The 19,270-nt window shown below is 31.7% G+C and overlaps 3 protein-coding genes across 3 annotated transcripts; all 3 read left to right on the top strand.

Moving 5' to 3' along the window:
* Positions 1-7,409: 7,409 nt before the first annotated feature.
* On the top strand, positions 7,410-9,868 carry LOC106452886 (NADH--cytochrome b5 reductase 1). The gene is made up of 9 exons (XM_013895072.3): positions 7,410-7,734; positions 8,063-8,204; positions 8,351-8,441; positions 8,541-8,618; positions 8,732-8,812; positions 8,900-8,989; positions 9,078-9,143; positions 9,233-9,319; positions 9,547-9,868. Exons 1-9 carry the CDS (start codon positions 7,617-7,619, stop codon positions 9,637-9,639), a joined length of 846 nt encoding a protein of 281 aa, XP_013750526.2. The 5' UTR covers positions 7,410-7,616; the 3' UTR covers positions 9,640-9,868.
* Positions 9,869-12,101: 2,233 nt separating this feature from the next.
* Positions 12,102-14,366, top strand: LOC106452887 (AAA-ATPase At5g17760-like). The gene is made up of 2 exons (XM_048749295.1): positions 12,102-13,122; positions 13,613-14,366. Exons 1-2 carry the CDS (start codon positions 12,163-12,165, stop codon positions 14,117-14,119), a joined length of 1,467 nt encoding a protein of 488 aa, XP_048605252.1. The 5' UTR covers positions 12,102-12,162; the 3' UTR covers positions 14,120-14,366.
* A 3,010-nt stretch (positions 14,367-17,376) lies between these two features.
* LOC106452889 (protein GrpE) lies at positions 17,377-18,994 on the top strand. The gene is made up of 3 exons (XM_013895075.3): positions 17,377-17,804; positions 18,043-18,546; positions 18,629-18,994. The coding sequence occupies exons 1-3, from the start codon at positions 17,553-17,555 to the stop codon at positions 18,827-18,829; spliced, it is 957 nt and encodes a 318-aa protein (XP_013750529.2). The 5' UTR covers positions 17,377-17,552; the 3' UTR covers positions 18,830-18,994.
* The last annotated feature ends 276 nt before the right edge of the window (positions 18,995-19,270 follow it).

Raw genomic sequence — 19,270 nt, 5'->3', positions numbered from 1 at the left:
CGTATTTCTGTTCCGGTTCAAAGAAAAGATCCTATAACCGTTATGGACCAATTCCACTTTACGTGTTAAATTTATAATTTTGACGTCATTAATTCAAATTTCCAATACGGCAAATATTATAAAATTTTATATATTTAGTTCAAAACCGTAGGCGAGTTATAAATGAAGATTGCTTAAACAACTAGTCTCATTAATGGAACAAAGTGATAATTAAAAGCAATTTAGTCAATGATAATTGTACCAGTATGAACTATGAAGTGTATATATGTAATATTGCACCTCAACCAAAATGATAAGTGATTTTATGGATCGAGTTATTGATGCCCCAAAGAAGTATACGATTATATGGTGAGGCAGTGAGCCATAATTTACCATTCGCACTTGAACAGTTTAGTCACTAGCTTTGTATTTTTCTTACCTTTTTCCAGTATCACAAACCATTAGACGAACAAATCGTTTTTTTTTCTTTTGAAGAAATGAACAAATCGTTTATTGAAATCATAAAACAGAAGGTGGAGAGAGAGGGAAATACCGAAACTCCAAATGCTACAGATTAATGTTTGGGTAATGATGAGATAAGCCACACTAATTACATTCATTTAGAGAAAGCTTCCAGATTAGTTTTAAAGGGGACACTTTAACTAATTTGAGGAATTTAGGGCTTTATCTCATGATGTAAAGACATAAAGTATCTTTATATATGTAAAATTTAATTATAAATCATGTCAAAGTTGTTAGCCGGTCCATTCATTGCACTTGTAGCATAGAACTAAGTAACTAACATATCACATCATATCACATGAATATTATATAAAATTATTTTATGTGTTAAATATTTTTACATATTAGAAAATAATAAATATATATTGAATCATTAAAAGTCAGTAACTAATAAATATATAATTAAATTGATGCGAACATATAAATCAATTTTATTAATCCAAAACATATTTTTTTTTAATATTTGCTAGGATATGTAATTAAATTTAAATGATGCTAACATACATAGTATATTTTAGTATATTTTAAATATTAATGTCTATTAAATGATGATTTCTACTCATATAGTTGTTTTGATCATTTGTATCTTTTATAAAAAAAAATTTACTGATAACAAAATTTTCATTGTGAGATTAAGAACTCTTAATAGTTTTAGTAATTTATCATTAAAAAAAAAAATAAGTTGTCGATGTTCGTTCAAAACTTTTATCAAAAAAGTTGTTCAAAGTAAATTTTGAAACTTAAATATTGTATTTTATATGGTTTATATTTTAATTTAAAATGATATATATATTTATATATTAATCTTAATAATTAATTAAATTAGACTTTTTGCTTATATGATTTTGTAATCATTTGTATTTTGTCATAACAAAAATTTTAAACTAAGGATCATAAAATTTGAATGTGAGACTTTTAACAGTTTTAGTATTTTCTAGTTGTTTGTAAAAATTCAAAATATAACATATAAAAAAAATCTAAATTTTTATTATATAGTAATTGTGGTTATTTAATTTATTTAATAGTTCAAAATTAAACAAATATAATAGAAGATACACTAATTTTTTTTTATCAAATATGTATTATTCAAATCATTAATTGTCATATATACTTTAGCTACATTAGGCAATTCCGTAAATTTTATTTAAGGAAATAATAAAGTACATTAATGCTGAATTTATTGTTAGTTTAATAAAAAACTTATTATATAATTAGATGGACCAACATATTTCTCTAATGATTCTAAGAATCATCCTAGTGATGACATGTGGCTACAAAAAGAAGTTGTAATGATTATAAAAGGATATATAGGGGATAACAATGAAAAAAATACATTTTGGGGGGGAGTTAATGAGGTTATACCTTACTGACTATATTAAAAGTCCTTATCGAAACTATATTGAAAGTCATTGTCGAGGCAGTTAATTGTCCACGCACTCACCACTAGTTTAGTCCACATGGATCCAAACAAAAAATGTAGTTATTCGAATGTAAATAGTTTAATGTATGTAAAAGTATTACCAAAAAATAAACATTTAGTCAAAAGTTGACGGCGGTGATCGGCAACTAATCCACCCAATTCTAACTCAAAATGATTCTCAAGTCGAAAAGAACAGAACTATTCTCTCCGTTTTATCACCATTGAATCATTGATGTTTTATAAGTATCATTTGAAAGGACATTATATATTTAATTTGAATTTAATTTAGTTTAAATTATAATGTTATATTTAATGTATTTTTTATTGTTTATTACTCGTATTAATATTTATATTACTATGTTACACATTCTGAAACTAATACATTAGTTATAAACGATTTTGGTTTCTTACATTGTTTCTCTATAACATTTATGAAAACTCTAAAAAGTGTGTATACCATATAGACTTAAAATAAAAGATACACAATTAACTCGAAATTTAATAAAGTATGTGAAATATAGTCATATATATAACATCTAGACAGAAGTTACAGAAAAAAACATCTAGACATAGTAATAAAATCATAGTTTAGTAAAGTATGTGAAATCTCTTAGTTTAAGTTACAATCAACATAAAAAATACTCCATTTGTTTCTATAAAATAAAAAATAAAACCTTGTTTCAAGAATATATATATATTTTACATTTTATACAATTTCAAAAAATTTATTATATTTATTCAAATATGACACTAAAATTATATAAATTAATCTTTGATAAATTAATAAATATAATAAATTCATAATTTTTTCTAGTCCCAAGTTTCATCAATGTAAAATATGACATAGTTCAGTAAGATAATAAAATAGTAGTATTCAGAAAACTCTTATATAGATAAATAATCTTATTGAAATTTTATAATTATAATTACTATACATATAAATTTTATAAACATACACAAAACATTTTTTTTTTAAAATCACGTCTAATTTTACTCTTCATTTTACCGAATAATATATAAAAATTTATTTGTATTCTACGACATATATGCATTATATATCAATTCTATTAAATAATTAAAATAAATAAATTCGAATCTAGAAAGTTTAATTAAACATAAATAGAAATAAATTATTTTAAAATAATAAGTATATAATTAAAAAATAGTTGTAGTTTTAACTTTATTAATTTATAGAATTTTACTGTACATGAAACTGATGGTAAACAGCTGAACACAAAATAATATATTTATGATTAATTTATAATATATTTTAAATATGTCGAAAGATAATGTATTATCCAGAAAAAGAAGGGATATATGTTTTATTTTAAAAGAAATAAAAATTCAATAGCATGATATTAATTTCAAAGCTTTTAACATATAAGTAAAATAATGTTTTACCCCAAATCTTGGAACGATGGTGTTTCACGGATTGGTCAGGGAAAAACCATGATATTCACTTAGGACAAGGATGGTTTAATATCCTTGAAGGTTTTGATGGTCTAATGGGGACGAAAAACACAAAGACAAGTTTATTTCCACTTCATTCAGAAGTTGAATTAATCATTTGTGCAATGTAATGTATAAAAATTTTACTTTAGTATTATTCACGTTTGCAACAAATTATTTTCAATTGGTGAAGATGGTTTCAAAACAAGAAGAATAATCAATTTTTATAACTTATTTGAAAGATATCAAAATACTGAAAGGAAGTTTGAATCATTCAGAGTTTATTTATATATCCTAGACGCATACCCGTCTCTTGGCATGTGCCAGAGAAACATTTGCACAGGATCCAAAATAGTTTTACAAAATTTTAGTTAGTGTTTAGAACTTTTTAGAAATATTTAGGGTCCATTTTTATAAAATCTTTTTATTTATTGCTGTACAAAAAATAGATTTTGTACAGGGTCAACAGTAAGTATGAAATGGACCTGTCTAGAAACAGAACAAAATGGTAGATAGTCTTGCATATAATATGATGAGACAATCGTCATTTGTCATTCATATATATAGATATATAGGTAGTTATCGATTTGGTTTGCAAAATTTTAGTTGTATATTTAAGTTGATGAAAGAAAAAAAGTAAAAAAAAAATGTTTGCATGCGTGTGACGTTGTCACATTGTATAGTTCAAACTTCTGAAGTCACGAAAATTGATGTCAATTCTGACGTGAAAATAATTGTAAGTGCGCTTTTATGTTTTATAATTTAAATAAAATATTTTGATAAGTGAGGACTTCAAGATAAAAAAATTTAAACATGCCCACTCTTAGTTTAGGTATATTACCATCACTTGATTCAATCCAATACTATTAGTGCTAACTATATTATTTTAATGAATGTCCTAAGAATAAAATGCAACATTTTCTGAATTTTTTTAGCAACAAAAAACATTTCTAATCTTTTTAGCCAAAAAACATTTTCTGAATCTTTTTCAAAATAGTTAAATAAATGAATTTCAAAGTCAATCGAAGAATAACTAGATAATCCAAAATTTGTAAGTGTATTTTAGGCTTGTAGCCATTGGGTTCTAAATATATGCTTTAATATTTATTTATCGTGGTTACAAATAAAACATTGACGTTGTCACATTGTATAGTTCAAACTTCTGAAGTCACGAAAATTGATGTCAATTCTGACGTGAAAATAATTGTAAGTGCGCTTTTATGTTTTATAATTTAAATAAAATATTTTGATAAGTGAGGACTTCAAGATAAAAAAATTTAAACATGCCCACTCTTAGTTTAGGTATATTACCATCACTTGATTCAATCCAATACTATTAGTGCTAACTATATTATTTTAATGAATGTCCTAAGAATAAAATGCAACATTTTCTGAATTTTTTTAGCAACAAAAAACATTTCTAATCTTTTTAGCCAAAAAACATTTTCTGAATCTTTTTCAAAATAGTTAAATAAATGAATTTCAAAGTCAATCGAAGAATAACTAGATAATCCAAAATTTGTAAGTGTATTTTAGGCTTGTAGCCATTGGGTTCTAAATATATGCTTTAATATTTATTTATCGTGGTTACAAATAAAACATTGACGTTGTCACATTGTATAGTTCAAACTTCTGAAGTCACGAAAATTGATGTCAATTCTGACGTGAAAATAATTGTAAGTGCGCTTTTATGTTTTATAATTTAAATAAAATATTTTGATAAGTGAGGACTTCAAGATAAAAAAATTTAAACATGCCCACTCTTAGTTTAGGTATATTACCATCACTTGATTCAATCCAATACTATTAGTGCTAACTATATTATTTTAATGAATGTCCTAAGAATAAAATGCAACATTTTCTGAATTTTTTTAGCAACAAAAAACATTTCTAATCTTTTTAGCCAAAAAACATTTTCTGAATCTTTTTCAAAATAGTTAAATAAATGAATTTCAAAGTCAATCGAAGAATAACTAGATAATCCAAAATTTGTAAGTGTATTTTAGGCTTGTAGCCATTGGGTTCTAAATATATGCTTTAATATTTATTTATCGTGGTTACAAATAAAACATTGACGTTGTCACATTGTATAGTTCAAACTTCTGAAGTCACGAAAATTGATGTCAATTCTGACGTGAAAATAATTGTAAGTGCGCTTTTATGTTTTATAATTTAAATAAAATATTTTGATAAGTGAGGACTTCAAGATAAAAAAATTTAAACATGCCCACTCTTAGTTTAGGTATATTACCATCACTTGATTCAATCCAATACTATTAGTGCTAACTATATTATTTTAATGAATGTCCTAAGAATAAAATGCAACATTTTCTGAATTTTTTTAGCAACAAAAAACATTTCTAATCTTTTTAGCCAAAAAACATTTTCTGAATCTTTTTCAAAATAGTTAAATAAATGAATTTCAAAGTCAATCGAAGAATAACTAGATAATCCAAAATTTGTAAGTGTATTTTAGGCTTGTAGCCATTGGGTTCTAAATATATGCTTTAATATTTATTTATCGTGGTTACAAATAAAACATTGACGTTGTCACATTGTATAGTTCAAACTTCTGAAGTCACGAAAATTGATGTCAATTCTGACGTGAAAATAATTGTAAGTGCGCTTTTATGTTTTATAATTTAAATAAAATATTTTGATAAGTGAGGACTTCAAGATAAAAAAATTTAAACATGCCCACTCTTAGTTTAGGTATATTACCATCACTTGATTCAATCCAATACTATTAGTGCTAACTATATTATTTTAATGAATGTCCTAAGAATAAAATGCAACATTTTCTGAATTTTTTTAGCAACAAAAAACATTTCTAATCTTTTTAGCCAAAAAACATTTTCTGAATCTTTTTCAAAATAGTTAAATAAATGAATTTCAAAGTCAATCGAAGAATAACTAGATAATCCAAAATTTGTAAGTGTATTTTAGGCTTGTAGCCATTGGGTTCTAAATATATGCTTTAATATTTATTTATCGTGGTTACAAATAAAACAAGGAGCATCAAGAGTAGCCACAGCTTTCTTCATTTAAATATTGTTGTGCTGTTCAGAGTTCAGACTAACTCTGAGACAAAAGTCAGATGACCTAAAATAACATCTTCGAAACCGTTGATAAAAAAGAAGATTAATACGCAATTAAGGTAAATATCAAACATTCATAATAACAAGCCCATATTGTACAAACATCACCTGGACTTGCTTTATAAATAATGGAGCCTATACGGGGCCGTATAAGCCTATACTTGATATGAGTGTAGCAACTGAAAATTTAATCCAATTTATATCTCCTCCTACTCTCTCCTCTTCCGTGGCCTCTTCATTGGCCGCTTAACCATTTGACTCTAGTAGAACTTAAAGACATTTCAACAAGTTTTTGTATTTGGTTCGGCTTAAAAGATCAAAACTTTCGTAAGAGTTTGGGGCCTCTTTACAGATTCTATTGAAACTTTTAATTATTTTAAAATTTTCTGCCAATATTTAGAACCATGCTGCTTTTATGATTTTTGTTAATTCTAAAACCATCACAATTATTATTTTTGTTACATAAATGGTTTTCAAAAACCAACAATAGTCAATTGTTTAAAACCTAAAGTATGTACAACAATTTTTTTTTGTAATGTTATAGCCACCAAAATTATAAATAATAAGAGTCTTGAACTATGAATAGTGACAAATAAAAGAAGAAGAACAATGAATTTTTTAATATTAATATGAAACTTTACCAGGCATAAAAAAATATTTTTTTCATTCTTATTCGTTTTTTTGTTGTAAAAAAATATAAAATAAATTTGTTTCTCACTAATAAGATAAAAAATAATCATTTCTCATTGTTACCAGTTAGACACTTGATCTTTGTTAGGGAGATAGGGTACCTTGGGACCTAACAAGGCACCACACACACATCACTCGGCATGGCATAGTATGCACTATGTGATCTACTGTAATATTTAAAATAAAATAAAAATACTTAGGTCAACGTAAATTATAATTAGTTTTATGGAAAAAATAATAAATGTTGCAAACAAAAAGGCAACTACAACGTGATGGGTGTTAGGTACACCAGATCCCATCCTCCCCTTTTAATGACGGACATAACAATGTGAGAAACAGACCACTCCAAAAAAAAGAACTGATTCTCTCTCTGCAACATTCTCACCACCACTTCTCAATCCTCCATTGAGCTAATTTCGATTCTTTTCATTTCCAATTTGGGGTTAAAGGAGGAGCCAATGGATACCGAGTTTCTCCGGACCCTAGATCGTCAGATCCTCTTGGGTGTCTTCGTCGCTTTCGTCGCCGCCAGTGCCGGTGCTGCTTATTATCTCTCCTCCTCCAAGAAACGCAGAGGTTTGATCCCAAAGTTCAAAACTTTTCAGTTCATTCGTCTGTTTGGAAGGTTGAATTAGCCTATAGCAAGATAAAGATTGAACCTTTGTGGTTTTTATTATGTGGGTCTTAGTTAATGTTTGAGTAAAACTTGTGACTTTGTTTGGTTCAAAACTTTTCAATCAATCGTCTCTGGGTTCCAATTATAATGTACTTTTGGATAAGTTTTGGCCAAGATTTGTGTAGAGTTGGTCTGTTTGGAAGGTTGAATTAGCCTATACCAAGATAAAGATTGAACCTTTTGTTGAAGGTTTGAGTAAAGGTTGTGACTTTGTTGTTGGTTTTGTAGGGTGTTTGGATCCTGAGAATTTCAAGGAGTTCAAGCTTGTTAAGAAGGAGCAACTTAGTCACAATGTCGCCAAGTTCGTTTTTGAACTCCCATCTTCTACTGCTGTGTTGGGTCTTCCCATTGGACAACACATTAGTTGCAGGTTTGCTTCTTCATAGGCTCTTTAATGTCCTCTTCCTTGGTACCAAATCTCAAACTTGTGAAAGCTGTGAACATACTCATTTGTAGACTCTAGGTTTTGGTTTCTGTATGTATGTTGTGTTGATTATAATGTGGCGTTTCTGATAGGGGAAAGGATGCTCAAGGAGAGGATGTTATTAAGCCATACACTCCCACAACGCTAGATTCAGATCTTGGACGCTTTGAACTTGTCATTAAGGTATATATATGCTTAAAAAAACACTTCTCAACGTGACTTTGCTTTTGTTTCAAGTGTTCTTTCGCCCTATCTAATTCATCTCATTATGTTTGGAACTAGATGTATCCGCAAGGAAGGATGTCTCATCATTTCAGGGAGATGCGTGTTGGTGACCATCTTGCTGTTAAGGGACCAAAGGTACTCTTTTATTATTCACAGTCTTGCTTACTTGATATTACAATCCAATTTGTTATTCTGTATCCTAAAATCTGGAAACTTTTTTGTTGTTTTGTTACTTTTTAACTTGACAGGGAAGGTTCAAGTATCAGCCAGGTCAGTTTAGGGCATTTGGAATGCTTGCTGGAGGCTCAGGCATCACTCCCATGTTCCAAGTATGTCTTACACATTTGCGTCTAATATAGCTTTTTTGAAGCCAATGATATATGTTTTAAAACGTATTTACTTTCTCATTTGTGAAGGTAGCAAGAGCGATTCTTGAAAACCCAACAGACAAGACAAAGGTTCACCTCATTTACGCCAATGTCACATACGATGACATTCTCTTAAGGGTATAAACTGTCTCTCTCCTTCTGACTCTTAAATTTTCATAGAATGTTTTCAAACACTAAATATTATGTGAATGAATACTTTTTTCAGGAAGAATTGGAGAGTCTAACTGCCAATTATCCAGACCAATTTAAAATCTACTATGTTTTGAACCAGGTTAGCCACCAAATCCAAATGTTTTTTTTGCGTTTATCTAATTTAACTTGCCTATTAATTTTTTTTTTTTTGTGTATGGTGATGATTAGCCCCCAGAGACATGGGATGGTGGTGTTGGATTTGTATCAAAGGATATGATCCAGGCTCATTGCCCTGCACCTGCATCCGATATTCAGGTAAGCCCTTCCTCTGTTCTTGATCTTGAACATACCTGATCATCACTTCTTCTGAATCTCTAATGCATTATGTTAATATTTGAAGCAAAACCAAGAACACTTCATGTTATTAAACATTTTCTTCAAGTTAATAAATATTTGATAAGAAGTAATGTTGAGTGATGAATATAGGGATTTTTGAATGGTGATAACATCTTTTTAACGGTTTATGTGTTTTTTAATTGCAGGTCTTGAGATGTGGACCACCACCAATGAACAAGGCCATGGCTGCAAACCTTGAAGCTCTTGGTTACTCTCCAGAGATGCAATTCCAGTTCTGATTGGTCCCTAAAAGATGGAACTATTTAAAAAACTCATTTCTCTGATCAAATAATTTTTGTTACTGAGACTGGTGTCTTAATTTGAGTTAGACTTGTATTTCAGTTGTGTTATCCCATTGGGAGTTCCGGTTTATTGATTAACGATTTGGTTAGGCATATTGTTTACATGTACCGGTTTGGTTTGATATCATATAAAGACTTGTCACTTGATAGTGACATCCGCAACACCTACCCTATTTGTTTTGCTTTGTTGCTATCAATTTTGGCGACTGGCCTACATTACTACACATGAATCACTTTAGAAGCATAGCTACAAAAGGGTGATTGAAATTTGATTCCCTGGTGGCCTGGTGGAATGATTAATAACATATTTGTAAAAGCACAAGTTTTCGTTAGTCGGCTTGTTTTTTTCTAAGACTTTTTTTCTTTGGTTGAATTATATATTGCTTTTTGGTTTGTTTTTTAGTTTATTTTATGAAGTTGGCAGCGTTGATATCTCATCTTTATCAATTTTTTTCTCTTGACATCATATTCATAACAGTGACGTGAAAAGAATGTGTGTTTTAAGTTAAATATGCATCACAGTGATCGTCCATAGCTATTGAATCATACTCCATTGGTTCTGTCCTTCCACTATATAATGTCACATGTTACCGATTTTAATATTAAATCCTAATAGTTTCAGGAATGTACATCACGTCGGATTCAGTATAATTAATTTGTAGATCTTGGACTATTGTCTCGATCGGATTTTGTTTAAGCGGCTCCAGAATGAGACAACTGACTCAATTTATAAATTTATGGTCCAAATTTATTTCTTCTACTTTCTTTTCCCCGCTTTAAAGATTGAGACGTGATTAATTTGGCTAATAGTTGCTTTAGATATTATAAAAATGTTTCAACATGAATTTACTTTTGAAATATTGGTGAAGTGAACGATAGAGAACTTGCGTTGGTTTCAATATCTTTTAAGCATTTTCTATTAAAAAAAACTTACGCAACTGTCCAAAATGAAGGATGAATCCATGACTCATAGTACACTTGCTTTATTTTCTTTTCTTGGTTATGAATCCCATCATCCAATAATACCTCCTCTGAAAATTAATCTATTTCAACACGCAATAGTCCCACATGCCACATCGCGACAGTATAAGCGAATCTTTTTGCTTTTGGTCTTTTTTTATATGGTCAAATCAATCATCAAATATCATAAAATGTGAAGTTTTTTTTTTTTTTGAAAACACATAAAACGCGAAGTTAAAAAGTTAATATCCGACCATAGATTGTGAACTATAATATCCAAACCTAATTAACATAAACACACCTACTAAAACCTCCAAAACTGTTATCCAAGGGACAAAAGTACCAGCGTAATAGGTTTGTTATTGTCGAAATAAGGCCATAAGACTTTGGGTTATTTTGGTAATCTAGTTTCAGAAAATCAAGTTTGTAATTTTAAAAAGGTATTTTTTTGCGTAAAGTGTATAGTATACTGTGCAAGATCCTGATGTGAGTATACATCGACATAAAACTAATTACCCTAAAGTTGGTTAGGTAATCGTTATATGTTTTTTATTTGTTTGTATCAAGCAATAAACATTTCCAACATAATCAAATATAGTAAGATTGTTCAAATCACTCGCACGAAATAATAGAAAATGAAAATTTCCTTTTCGTGATTATAGATCTTGTATCTACAATATGTTGAGAACGTCAATAATCCAATGGTTATTTAGTCAATGGAAATATTTCTACGATATGTGTATCATATTCGTTTTTATGTCGATTTATAGACGTAAAGTATAGGCTTTTAGTTTGTCGTCATCTTCTATGATGCATGCCGATTAGATTATTCACGTGCGTATCATTAGATGATCTCGTTGTTGACGGTATACATAGTTTCTGAAATATTAAAAGAAAAAGTTGGTAATATAAATTACGGTGAAACAAATTAGACGATTTCTTTATGTAAGGAAATATTACGAACTAATTAATTTACTTTGTTATACTCTTTGCTTTCTTTCCAAAATAGGTGACCAAAACGTTATAGTCTGTAATCTTTATTTTTATTTATTTGTAAACTTATACTAGTTTGTAATCTTTCCTTACAAAAAGAAACTGATCAATCTTAAGGTTTTGAATCGTTTTATGAAACTACAGACCTGACACACTTGCATTAATATTTTTCGAGTCTTCATTGGTCAAGCAACAAATATTTAAATAATACGGTGGATATGAGTTAAAGTTTGAAAATAAATCGACATGCTCTTCGTGGAGAGAGACTTGTTTCTTTTGTCATCTCTCTACTCTTTTTCAATCTACTTTATCATTCTAAATATTTTCTAATAGTATTGTGGAAAAAATAGGTCTTTTCACATGCATCCATTGAATAAAGACAATGAGTTATTAAGAGTTAAATAATGTCTTTGTCCCCTAAGTGAAGCCTTCTTCCTTAAGCTTCTCTCCTTCTTTATATATCTCTCACTTTCACTCTCTCCATCTCCAAGAAAACAGATAGACACAATGTTGTTCTCTAAGGATCTTCCTTCACCCACCTCAATTTTCACAGCCTACGCATCAATGGCTGGTTACATGATGATGATACGTTCAATGGCCCACGAGCTCATCCCAGCACCAATCCAAGAGTTCATCTACTCCACTCTCCGCTCTCTCTTCTTCCGTTCTTCTTCCACGACTCTCACTCTAACCATCGACGACGACAACATGGGCATGGATAACGAGATCTACCTCGACGCCCAGACCTACCTCTCCACCAAGATCAGTCCAGACGCGGTCAGGCTCAGAATCAGCAAAGGCCACAAGGACAAACACGTCACTCTCCATCTCAGCAACGGTGAAATCGTCGTCGACGTGTTCCAAGACGTCGAGCTCACGTGGAGGTTTGTTACCGACGGGGGAGAGAAGACAAACGGTGACGACGATGGTAAGAGCGAGTACTTCGAGCTGAGTTTCGATAAGAAGCACAGAGACTTGGTCATAAACTCTTACGTTCCTTACATCGAGGGCAAAGCTAAAGACATCAACGACGAGAGGAGGATCTTGATGCTGCACTCTCTTAACTGCCTCCGATGGGAATCGGTTATCCTCGAGCATCCTTCCACCTTTGAGACGATGGCGATGGAAGATGAGCTCAAGCGTGAAGTCATCGACGATCTTGATCGGTTCATTAGGAGGAAAGAGTTTTACAAGAGAGTAGGGAAAGCTTGGAAGAGGGGTTACTTGCTGTACGGACCACCGGGGACCGGGAAGTCTAGTTTGGTTGCGGCCATGGCTAATTACCTCAGGTTTGATGTCTATGATCTTCAGCTGGCTAGTGTGATGCGTGACGCTGACCTAAGGAGGCTCTTGCTTGCGACACGTAACCGCTCGATTCTTGTCATAGAAGATATCGACTGTGCAGTGGACTTGCCTAATAGGTTAGAGAAACAGCCTGTTGATGGCAAGAACCGTGGCGAGACTCAGGTTTGGTTCTACCTCTATGGCTTTGTTAGCTTCCTATTATTACTGGGTTTTGGTAATAAGAGTAAACATTTTTCAACCAAAGTACCAAACCGGACCGAATCCAAAACCAAAATTTACTTCTAAACCAATCAAACAAAGTCTAAATTTAAAAGGTTAGTAAGAGTTGAATTTATGTAGAGTTTATTGATTTTAAGAGTTGAATGATTTGTTAAATTTGCTTAAGTTATCCACAGAGATTTTTTTTAAGAATCATAGAATCATGAAAATAAATTTAAATTGTTGTCTTAGTAGCACTAAATTTTAATAGAATCATTAAAAATCAATTTCTGAATAACAATGAAATTTGTATATAATTAAACTATCACCAAACCAATAACACTAGATTAATGTTAGAATTCATAAGCTAATAACAATAGAACTTGAAATTTGTAACGACATTAAATTTTGAAAATTTTAGTGTAATTAAATTGGCATTTGTCTTGTGTTTAAGGGACCATTGACGTTATCGGGGCTACTAAATTTCATAGACGGATTATGGTCAAGCTGTGGAGACGAGCGGATTATAATATTTACGACGAACCATAAAGATAGGCTTGACCCGGCATTGCTACGTCCTGGTCGTATGGACATGCACATTTACATGGGACATTGCTCTTTTCAAGGATTCAAGACTTTAGCCTCTAACTATTTGGGCTTGAACGACGCCACAATGCCACACCGTCTTTATCCTGAGATCGAGAGACTGATGGAAGGGGACGTAATTACGCCGGCACAAGTCGCAGAGGAGCTGATGAAAAGTGAGGATGTTGACGTGGCGCTTGAGGGTTTGGTGAATGTGTTAGAGAAGATGAGGTTTAAAGCTGGTGAATCGAGTCCAGGGATGAAGAAGAACGAGAGTAGATTGGAGATGGAGGAGATGAAATTAAGGCGTGATTCGGAGGGTTCTCCGAAGAAGAACAGCAAGAGGATTAAGAAACTTGTTCTGTTTTGGACTTAAGACGTGTGTCAGAAACTTGTATGATCCAGTATTAGTACAAATAAGATTATGAGGAGACAAGAATAGATCGAAGAGGCTTACTATTGTAAAAGTTAAAAGAAGTTTGGACTCTGATATAAGTTTGTTTTTTTAAAAAAAAATCTTATATATTTTATATATATGGTTATAAATCGTTGTAGACCCATGAAGAAACAGGGAACTTCATTTTTTATATATAAAATATAGCCTTTGGAGGAGCATTGCTATCCTAAGAATGTTCATCTTTATGTATGTTATATCATTGACAATGAATATGCACCCACATATCCGGTTTGTTAGTCACAAGTAGATAAGATTATGAACTCCTCTGTAGATAAGCTATTTTTCATTTTAAAGTTAACAGAAAATTGTATTTCACTTTAGTTATATCATTAAGATTCTTTTCGATTTCTCATTCTCAATACAAAATTTCCTGGAAAAAAAAACTCAATTCTTCTAAACAAGCTTCAGAATATTCATTCATGCTTATAGTGTTCAACTTTCTTCTTCGACCACCCTCAAAAATAGGGAAGAGAGGAACAAGCTTAGAGATCCTGGCACTTCTTGAATCAACACTACACTATATATGTCTGCAACATGAATCTCATATCTCCACGTTCATATTCCATTAATAATCATCACAATACTTTCTAACGTTAATACGGTGATCACCTAAGAATGTCTATAATTTCAGAAATTCTTATCGGAGATAACTATAATTCTTGGACCATCCCTTCGAGAACCAGTCTAGAAGATAATAATAAGATAAACATTGTTGATGGATCACTATCTCGTCCTAACATTATAATTCCCTATTGATGTGGTGTTGTATATTGGTATCCAAATCCAAATAGTTGGGTGTTTTCATCTTAAATTGTCAAAAGCAATAGTGTTCCATATAGATGTGAACATATATTCGATTTTTTTTTTGATAACCGAATGTTTTGGACCCACCAAAGTGGTCAAAACTTGAGACCGAAGCGACCAAAGACCGAGCTTGTGCTAGTCACCATGTGGGTCACCGTGAACGGTCTTCGGTCTCGGACGCTGGAATTCCGTATGTAAATTCTCCAGTGACCGAAATTCAAATCCGGGTGGCAGAACTCACAGCCGTGAGCCTTTTAACTCCATAGCTAGAAGTCTACATATATTCGATTTGACTTTAACATAGTATATTTAATTGCACTCTTATTGTTTATGGTTAATATGATGATACCTTAATCACCAAATTCTATATGTACGAGGAGTGCTGCTAAATAAATTCCTCATATGATCAATCAACCTGAGCTAAATTCGTAAATGTCAAAATTTAGAAAATTCGCTAGGTTGCGTTCGCAACAAAACTTAATTCTATAGTTCCAGTTATCAAGCAAATAACTTCTCTTCCATGCATTTATTGTTTTATTGTTAAACTGTTATATTTTATGCACAATCAATGTTATCAAGCAAAGAACTTATAAACTCACTATGGTATACAAAATTAAAGAATGATCAACATTATTTATCCCAGTAAGGAGCATGAGAACTGGTATGCATCATGATGACTTTGTTTCTATTTTTCATCTCAACAGTTGCACTTTAGGCATAAACTCTCATATGTCTTTCTAGAATCATTCTTTTTCACTTTAAATACTTGTAATCGACTTTTATTCTTTCAAAGTGATCATAAATTACTTCATCTACAAAAGAACACTTAGGATTTTACGTGGATTGAAATACTTTATATTTCTCTTGAGAAAACTGACATCTTTTGTATGAGTAAATATTGTACACAACTGCATGTCAATGTTACACGTTGGTATGGATTTTCATGAGTGGTTTGTAGAGCAGATATCCTCTACATCATCGATCTCCATTAATTATCTTTATCTGTTGTTCACAGGTGGACAAATAGTTGGAAGCAATAGTCTTAAAATCTTCAAATTCACAGCATCCCATAACTACATGAACATTCATAAGGCCAGACCAGGGCATAGCTTTGTCTAAAGCACCTTTGTTGTTAGTGGTGATGAATGCTACCATCAATGCTGTTGAGAACTTAACTCATACTCAGTTTATTCATCTGTTTTCGTTAAAAATAGACAAAATTAAGAGAGAGACAACAAATAGACAAATCTAAACAAACAAAAAAAAGAAAGTCATTCAGTTATCTTTTGCATGTCAATGTCCTCAAATACCAAAATCATCCATTCTTCATTCCCATAAAAAAGTTTTTTTAGATGTGGTAACTTATGTATGTTTTTGCCAAAAAAGTAAACAAAATATATATTATTTAAATTTTTTAAAAGTATATATATGATTTTGCATGGTTATATAAGTCGAGTATGAATTAAATGTTGGGTATAAAATAGCCCAACAAATATATTATAATATCTTATCATTGTACATCTCGTTAAGCTTAATTTCACATAGCCCTTTCATATAGTAAGCCCAAATTGTAAAACTAGTGAATCATACCACAACATTGCTTCTAAAATTCATAAAAGGTCTAACTGGTGACCATTAGAAGAACATTAGAAATGGGTAGGAAAAAAATGCAGAGGAATAAAATTATAAAAATGAAAAGGAAAATCATTTCTTATCAATTTTGAGGAGAAAAAAAAATATTCTATATTCCTCTAGAATAAAAAGAATGAGAAAGAATGAAGAAGAAAAATTATTCCTTATAAATGGTAAAATAAAAATGATCTAACTGGTGACCAAGAAATAAAAATGAATAATGCATTCTTTATTATTCTTTTTTATTTTACCATTTACAAAGAATAATTTTTCCTTTTCATTTTCTATCATTTCTTTTATTCTAGAAAAATATAGAATAATTTTGTTCATTCCCAAAATTGATAAGAAATAAATTTTTTTATTCCTATAATTTTATTCTTTTACATTTTTTCCCTACTCATTCTTAATGTTCGTCCAATAATCACCAATTAAATCCAAAAAGAATAATAAAAAATGCATTATTCATTTTCATTCCTTATTCACTTGTTAAACCCAAAGCCTTCACAACTATGATTCATTTTCATTCCTTATTCACTTGTTAGACCCAAAGCCTTCGCAACTAGAGTAGAGAGATAACATTCACCATTATTAGAAGACCACTCAAACAACACTATTGAACCACTCCAGTTTGGCTGTATTGTGAAAAAGTTGGCAAGAAATGTTTATGTGCTGGTTATACAAAATGTGAAAATGGTTAATCTTTAATTATAGACTTCCAGAAATTTCCCTCTCCAAAAAAATCTAGGAACTCCTACATACTTCAGTTAAATGAGGACCGTCCGATCAACATATTAAAACTACATCCAACGGTCAAATCAACCGGAGATTTACATAAGAAGGAGGAGAGAGAAACTGTTTCCCTCTCTTTCTCTCTCTTCCTTATCCCTCGCCGCCAACTCTTTCACCCAACTCTCCGATGGCCGGTCTACTCAAGACGCCGTCTTTACACCTCACACCGTCTCTTCTTCATGCACCCTCTGTGCCCTTTAAGCCCTTCTGCGTCTCCTTCGCCGGAGGAAGGAACATCAGCGTCTCACTCTCTCGCCGAGCTTCTCTCCGCTCCGTCTCCGGTGGATATCCTCTCCGGTTACTAAACTTCGCACCGTTCGCTTCTGGAGAATCCGAGACGACGGAGACTGAGGTCGAATCCAACGAACCCCAAGTCCAGGTCTTTTCCGATCAAAGCTCATTTCTGCTTTACCATTTTGGTGGTTCTGTAAACCCTAAATTGGGTAAATTAGGTTTTAGGGTTTCGAAATTGGGGATACTCTGTGTACTTTTGAAGAATCTTCCGGTGAAAATTGTTGAATTTGTGAGATGGGTATATAGTATTTTGCTCAAAGTTTTAATCTTTGTTGTGTTGCGTTATTCTAATTTTGTTTCTTATGTAATAATCAATGGATCAGGAGACTGATGGTGCTGTTGGTGTTGAGAGTGAAGACACTAGCACCGAGGAAGAAGGAGAAGCGGCGGTTACCATAGCGTTGTTAAGTTCGTATAAAGAAGCTTTAGCAGAGAACAACGAGGAGAAGATTGCTGAGATAGAAGCATCATTGAAGTCCATTGAAGATGAGAAGTTTCAGCTTGAGGATAAAGTAGCGTCTTTAACCAATGAGCTATCTGTGGAGAGGGATAGGTTGATAAGAATCAGTGCGGATTTCGATAATTTCAGGAAGAGGACAGAGAGGGAAAGGCTGAACCTTGTTTCAAATGCTCAGGGAGAGGTTGTGGAGAATCTTTTGGCTGTTTTGGATAATTTCGAGAGAGCTAAGTCTCAGATTAAGGTGGAGACTGAGGGAGAGGAGAAAGTTACTAATAGCTATCAGAGCATATATAAACAGTTTGTGGAGATTTTGGGGTCGCTTGGTGTTGTCACTGTTGAGACAGTGGGGAAGCAGTTTGATCCAATGGTAAGTTACTAAAGTGTTCTTTCTTGTTTGATTAGCTGACATCTTTTTGATCTTTTTGGTTTTCTTCTTTGATGTGTAAAAGCTTCATGAGGCAATAATGAGAGAGGATTCTGCGGAATATGAAGAAGGTATAATACTTGAAGAATACAGGAAAGGTTTCTTGCTAGGGGAAAGGCTTCTACGCCCTTCAATGGTGAAAGTATCAGCTGGACCCGGACCAGAAAAGACCCAAGAAGCTAAGGCACAAGGAAACGGAGAAGAAGCAGAAGCGGCTTCGTCTTGAATGAACGACAATCAAGACTTTGCAGTTTTGTGTGTGAGAGAGAGAGAGTGAGAGAGGGTTCGGTTAAGGTTAATTATTGTTATTCTTGTTGTGACATTATATCATATCTACAAAGTTAAGAGAAAATAGAACGAGGTTTTCGATTAACAATGAAAATTTTGAGTATCTGATACCGAAAGATAATGGATTTTATTAGCTGTATTCAGCTTTAAAATGAGGACCATGCAGACAAAATGTTGATGATATATGTCAGTAAGTATATGATATCCGATCAGGTTCGGTCAGTGGTAAGGTATAATCGGTAAGTAACTGTAACTCGACACCTCTCTACCTCACACACGCAAAACTGCCGAGTGTACGATTAATTATTGTCATTGTTATTTTGTAGCTAAAAGTTTCCTTCACGAACGTTTTTGTTTTTTTGGTTTATTGATATTTTCT

The sequence above is a fragment of the Brassica napus genome, chromosome A2 (genome assembly GCF_020379485.1).
Source record: "Brassica napus cultivar Da-Ae chromosome A2, Da-Ae, whole genome shotgun sequence".
Lineage (NCBI taxonomy): Eukaryota > Viridiplantae > Streptophyta > Magnoliopsida > Brassicales > Brassicaceae > Brassica > Brassica napus.
The sequence above is the reverse complement of the archived record's forward strand: the minus strand, read 5'-3'. Positions and strand labels throughout refer to the sequence as shown.

Excerpts from the sequence above, each read along its gene's own strand:
- LOC106452886 (XM_013895072.3), top strand. The coding sequence starts at position 7,617 with ATGGATACCGAGTTTCTCCGGACCCTAGATCGTCAGATCCTCTTGGGT. Across the intron at positions 8,442-8,540 it reads GCTTTGAACTTGTCATTAAG|ATGTATCCGCAAGGAAGGAT; the intron begins GTATATATATGC and ends GTTTGGAACTAG. Across the intron at positions 8,990-9,077 it reads ACGATGACATTCTCTTAAGG|GAAGAATTGGAGAGTCTAAC; the intron begins GTATAAACTGTC and ends TACTTTTTTCAG.
- LOC106452887 (XM_048749295.1), top strand. The coding sequence starts at position 12,163 with ATGTTGTTCTCTAAGGATCTTCCTTCACCCACCTCAATTTTCACAGCC. Across the intron at positions 13,123-13,612 it reads AGAACCGTGGCGAGACTCAG|GGACCATTGACGTTATCGGG; the intron begins GTTTGGTTCTAC and ends CTTGTGTTTAAG.
- LOC106452889 (XM_013895075.3), top strand. The coding sequence starts at position 17,553 with ATGGCCGGTCTACTCAAGACGCCGTCTTTACACCTCACACCGTCTCTT. Across the intron at positions 17,805-18,042 it reads CCAACGAACCCCAAGTCCAG|GAGACTGATGGTGCTGTTGG; the intron begins GTCTTTTCCGAT and ends TCAATGGATCAG. Across the intron at positions 18,547-18,628 it reads GGAAGCAGTTTGATCCAATG|CTTCATGAGGCAATAATGAG; the intron begins GTAAGTTACTAA and ends GATGTGTAAAAG.